General features: G+C 30.6%; 1 protein-coding gene across 3 annotated transcripts; it reads right to left on the reverse strand.

The window, feature by feature from the left end:
• Window positions 1–775: 775 nt before the first annotated feature.
• LOC110653024 (shikimate kinase, chloroplastic) lies at window positions 776–4,314 on the reverse strand. Of its 3 annotated transcripts, none has more exons than XM_058150371.1 (11): window positions 4,173–4,314; window positions 3,782–4,066; window positions 2,997–3,055; window positions 2,752–2,806; window positions 2,592–2,664; window positions 2,311–2,398; window positions 2,032–2,114; window positions 1,783–1,912; window positions 1,599–1,677; window positions 1,381–1,445; window positions 776–1,211 (listed from the first exon to the last, which is right to left on the reverse strand). In XM_058150371.1, the coding sequence occupies exons 2-11, from the start codon at window positions 4,002–4,004 to the stop codon at window positions 1,143–1,145; spliced, it is 924 nt and encodes a 307-aa protein (XP_058006354.1). In that variant the 5' UTR covers window positions 4,005–4,066; window positions 4,173–4,314; the 3' UTR covers window positions 776–1,142. The 3 variants fall into 3 exon arrangements, with proteins under 3 accessions (XP_058006354.1, XP_058006353.1, XP_021664337.2); XM_058150370.1 differs by having other exon boundaries at window positions 3,782–4,089; window positions 4,173–4,313; XM_021808645.2 differs by having other exon boundaries at window positions 3,782–4,289.
• Window positions 4,315–5,245: the final 931 nt, after the last annotated feature.

Raw genomic sequence — 5,245 nt, forward strand, 5'->3', positions numbered from 1 at the left:
TTAGATTAAGATTTAATTTTTAATTTTTTAATATTTTTGAAGTTTAATTATTAGCTGCATTCTTAGTCTTTTGCGGCTAACCCCTAAGATGAGATTAGCACATAAATTCACATGACAAGAATCGATTCATATCTTGAATTTGGAAGTCAATGTATAATTAGAATTTAATAAAATTAAATTAAAATCAATTAAAATGAGTAGTGAATTGATGAATTAAATTAAATTAAATTAAATTAAAAAAAAAATCTTTCTATCATTACGTTTAATCAAATATTAAAGCTAAAATCAGAGGAGTCCGAGAAGCCAATTCCGATTTCCCAAAACTAGAATTGATGGACCAATTTGAAATATTTCTTAGAAAAAAAAAAAAAAAAAAGGAAACATGGTAGACGCATAAAGAAGCCAAATAGACTGAATCGCTTAAAATCAAACTCAATTTTAAACTGTTTTGAATCAAAGTCGGTTAGAACTGCCCAAAATCAAATCAATTCAATTTTCAATTCATTTTCTTTCTTATGTATTTTAGGGTTTAACAGATAGCACTGCTCCAAACCAATTGAATTGGGAAATACTGGGCAAATATCCGCAATGAATTTTAAAACCACCAACATATTCAATGAGGCTTTCATTGGAGTTGATAAGTCAGTATTTTACCAAATAAAACTTCATATTTCAAGTGAACTTTTGAAGGGAAGATTTGAAGCAAGTAACCATAAACCCACCAGCAGAAAAGGTAAACGCATAGTAGTGCAAATTGGAATATACAAATACTTCATAGCAAAATTCAGTTTACTCCAATATGATTTGCCAAGTTCAAGGATGTATAACACAAAGTCACATAATCTCCTTTATATGTGCAAGATTGGAACCCACAAAACTCAACCTGCTATGGACTTGCATAATCAATGGTTAATGCAAGCCTTTTCACTTTTTAACATGTGATATAGAGCAAGTGTGAATTCACTGTACATAGAAATTGCATTTTCAGCATCACACAACAAGAACCTCACACATTACTTGCATCCTATATGATAACCAATAAATACAAGCAACATGCCATGTTCTGTGAAAAAAAATAGAAACATGGCATAAGCTACGGCTCAAATAGGAAGAAAATCACAAAGCATAATGAGCAGGGCTTGTTACGCAAAGTTCCCATTAAAGGCAATGCCCTCCTCTTCCTCTAGGAAATTCTCAATTTGTTCTAGAGCCTGGCAAAATGTCCAAGTCCAATTAGTTAACCCAACATGCACCAGTTCAGCACAGCACAACCACACAGGGAAATTATGAAAATTGTTTCAAGAACTGTTGTCCTAGTTATGCAAGAACTAAGTATTGAGTTTATGAAAATTCGGAGACACACAGAGACACAGAAGATACCTCAATTGCAATTGCAGTTGGTGTGATACTGGAAACATCTCTATATCCTAGTTTTGCTGCAATTTCTGTGTAACAGAAACACTTACTGTCAGATCTTTCACAGACTAAACTTTAAAATTTAAACAGTCTTACATGATAACAAATTCTCAAAAGCATGCAAAAATAACACGAAATCAAATAATGGATGCAAATTTGAAAATAGGAACTGGCACACATACTTTCCAGAGAAACCCTGGCATTGGCATTTGCATAACATTCACCTCTTTCTTCAAGAAGAATGGACAAACGCCTGAAAACCTGTACAGAAGTTAAAAGTACCAAAAGACAATATCAGATGTGAATTCTCATTTTTGCTGATTAGTCACCATGGTATATATAGAGGATGGGTGACAGAGAAGCTACCTTCGAATATTCATCGCCTGATTCATGATGCAAAAGTGGGCGAGAATTAGTTCCCACGGCTGCAATCCTCTGTGCCAAGGCTTCCAAAGGCACATCCAACCAGATGCTGATCCCCTTTTGCATGTATTTCCTGGAATATCAGACAAAAGTAATACAGCTTTACAGTTTACACAACCAACACACTTAAAGAAACCAATCAAATAAACAGACAATAAAAACTTTAACCATTCATAGCGTTCGATATCGTACCAATTAATGGGCTGTATAACTGCACCTCCACCAGTAGAAACAACAAGCCGATGCATCATAGATAACTTCCTTAAGGCCTCGGTCTGAAAGGCAACATTACAATCACTAAGCTTGGATGCCACAAGCAAAAGCAGATAATCATACATGTCTCTGAGTATGCATTACTGCATTAGTGTCTTTGCATGCAGAATTGGATTAGCAGTAGTAGAAGATGCAATTGGAAAAATCAACATATATGGTGATTGAATGATTGATATACATATATTCTTGCTGAATTACCTCTTTATTTCTGAAGAAGCCCTCTCCATAGAGCTTAAAGATTTCAGCTACTGAAGTTCCATCCAGCTCCTGCTCCACCAATGTGTCACTGGACCAATCACAAAATGTAAAACAATGTACATATTATTTGGCAGAAGTAGTAGTTGTCAAGTGGATAATCTGCATCATAATAGATACATGTCAAATGTCAACATAGCTTCCCAGTGGTCAAATTTTGTTCATTTTATGACTTTTTTCCTAGAAACAAAAAGAATAAACTGTAGACATGGACAGTTACCAACCAGTCACAGAATGAATAACCAAGTACTTGCGAGAGAATCTTGCCCACAGAGGTTTTTCCAGAGCCCATCATTCCTGCATTTCACAAAAACTCAGCTACTACTCCTAGAGTAATGATATAATTTCTACCAGAAAAATGAAGAGAGAGACCAATAAACTAACCAACAAGATATATACAGCGTCCATTTATATAAGGCCCAACCTCTTCTGACCTATTCTGCAAATTTAATTAACATCTAGTGAGAAGCACGAACAAAGCTGTCTTATTTTGACATATAACTGAACTAGGTTTTATCTTTAAGGCCTAGTTCAGAAGACATCACTGAGAAACATCAAAAAAAAGAAAAGAATCCTTCTTAAATTTCATAAACCCCAATGATTAAATATCAATAGACAAGATTTCAGACCTTCAAAATCAGCGATTCATCAGAAGAAGCATGGAAACTTCCAGATTCCAGTACTGTAGCTACAAAAACAAAAAACAAACTGTTAATATCCAAGAAGCTGAGAGATATACGTACTTTCATCCATTCTTTTACTTTACACAAGACATCTTTTCTTATATAGCCAGTTAGTCCATAAAGAAGAACTAAACCATTTTGGATGAATTGATATATTGTAAATCCTAATCAGGACTTATGAAACCAACTTAGAAAACCTTTTCCCACCACCAGCATAAAACTTGCAGATATTACTAATCCTCCACACAAAATCACACATGCATGATTACGTTGACCATGTCATCATTTCACCATTATATAATTAGTAAGCAATCCAAAACCAAAATTTGATCATCAAATCCACAAATAACAGAATCTAATCACCTAAAAATTTCCAATTACAATATATTTCCCATATTCAAATCAAAATAATGGGACCATCTCATTTCTCTCAAATCAATTCATATAAAACTATAGCATCTGTCTCACTATTTCTCAAACTACTACTAAAATTACACTGCTAAAGAAAAGGAAGGAGAACCCAAGTCATTATATACAGGTGATTTTTCCTATTCAACCTGAAATAACCAAATCTGAATTTAACAACAATTCATAGTTCTACAAGAAACAGCTTAACTCACGCTACCAACATCACAAACCAAGCTTTAAAACAAAAACATCTCTCAAAAACAGTTATAAACAATTAAAATATACACATAATCATAAAGAGCTTAAATGGTTAATGTAACTACCTGGAAAGTTCTTATGAGAAAATAAAACCTCCAAAGAAACCAATCTATGCCCATTTTTGTTTCTCTTGGGTCGAAAATGAGCCGAAACCACCACTGGCAATTTCTGCTTTTCCTTCAGTCCCCAAGTAAACCTCAATGAACCGCTGGGATGTTTCCTTACGAGCTTGTCCAAATCAATCCATGTAGTAGAAAATTGCATTCGTTGCGCAAGTTTCACATCCATTTCTCAAACAGCTCAATCAAAGATTTTGATTTTAACCAATTTCTTAATTCGCAGAGCCAAATCTGTCAATACCCAGATCAAGATTCTTTTGCAGAAACAGAAAGCGATAGCTAAGAAATCGATTAAACAATATATTGAACAATGGAAACGATTGGATCAGGAACAAACCTAATGAATTGCAAGCGATTATCTCAACAGAGAAACAAGAAGCAGAGTTTTTTAACACCAGAAAATTTCCACGATTCTTGACATTATATAGCGAACGTTAGGTTCTGGTAGGACATCTGACAACCTAGTTGACGTAACCGTTAAACAAATGGCTAAAGCTCAGCCAAATTTTTAACATTTTATTTAATTTAATTAAAAAATTTCAATACCAATTTCAATTTAACTTAAAAATAAGAAAATTTTCAATTTTTAATTTTAAAATCAAAAAATCAAAATTTTTTATTTTTTATTTAAATAAAAATAAAAATTTTAGCTCATAAATTTTAATTTTTAAATTAAATTAAATTTAAAATTTTACACTAATTAAAAAAAATAAAAAATGACCTAAACTAAACTTCTCCCAATCGAAAATAATTAAACTTCTCCCAATCGAAAATAATTTATCTCATAAAAATTATTAATTTAATAAAAAATAAAAATTTTTAATAAAATAATTTTACTTTAATTTAAAACAAGTAACTATAAAAATACATAAATAAATAAATATATACTAAAAAATAAAAATTATATTTATTTTTTTTTAATTTGACATATGTTAATCTTCTTTTTCATTTCATTGAAAAACCTTTTATAGTATTCTATCAATTGACCAATTATGCAACCTAATCATATCCATTTAAAAATAATAGGATAAATAATATTATTATTTAGTTATTATTGTTTTAAATCTTTTGACTATTTAATCTCTAAAATTTAAATAACATAATTATATTTTTTTTTTTACTAGCTTGATTAACAAAAACAATTAATGACAGAGATTAAACAGTTTATAATTAAAATAAAGTGTTAAATAATATATTTTTTCAATTAAATTAGCTAAATAATTAATTTTATTAAATATAATAACTAAATAATAATTTTTCTTTAAAAATATTATTTTCTTTTCATAAATATAAACATTTTTTTTACTATAAATAAGAAATACTCTTCTTTTCTAGATGACAAAAAATCAAATTAATCCCTTAACTTGTTATGAAAGCTCATTTATGTTCTCAAATAAAAATTGTCTAATT

Source organism: Hevea brasiliensis, chromosome 7 (assembly GCF_030052815.1).
Source record: "Hevea brasiliensis isolate MT/VB/25A 57/8 chromosome 7, ASM3005281v1, whole genome shotgun sequence".
NCBI lineage: Eukaryota > Viridiplantae > Streptophyta > Magnoliopsida > Malpighiales > Euphorbiaceae > Hevea > Hevea brasiliensis.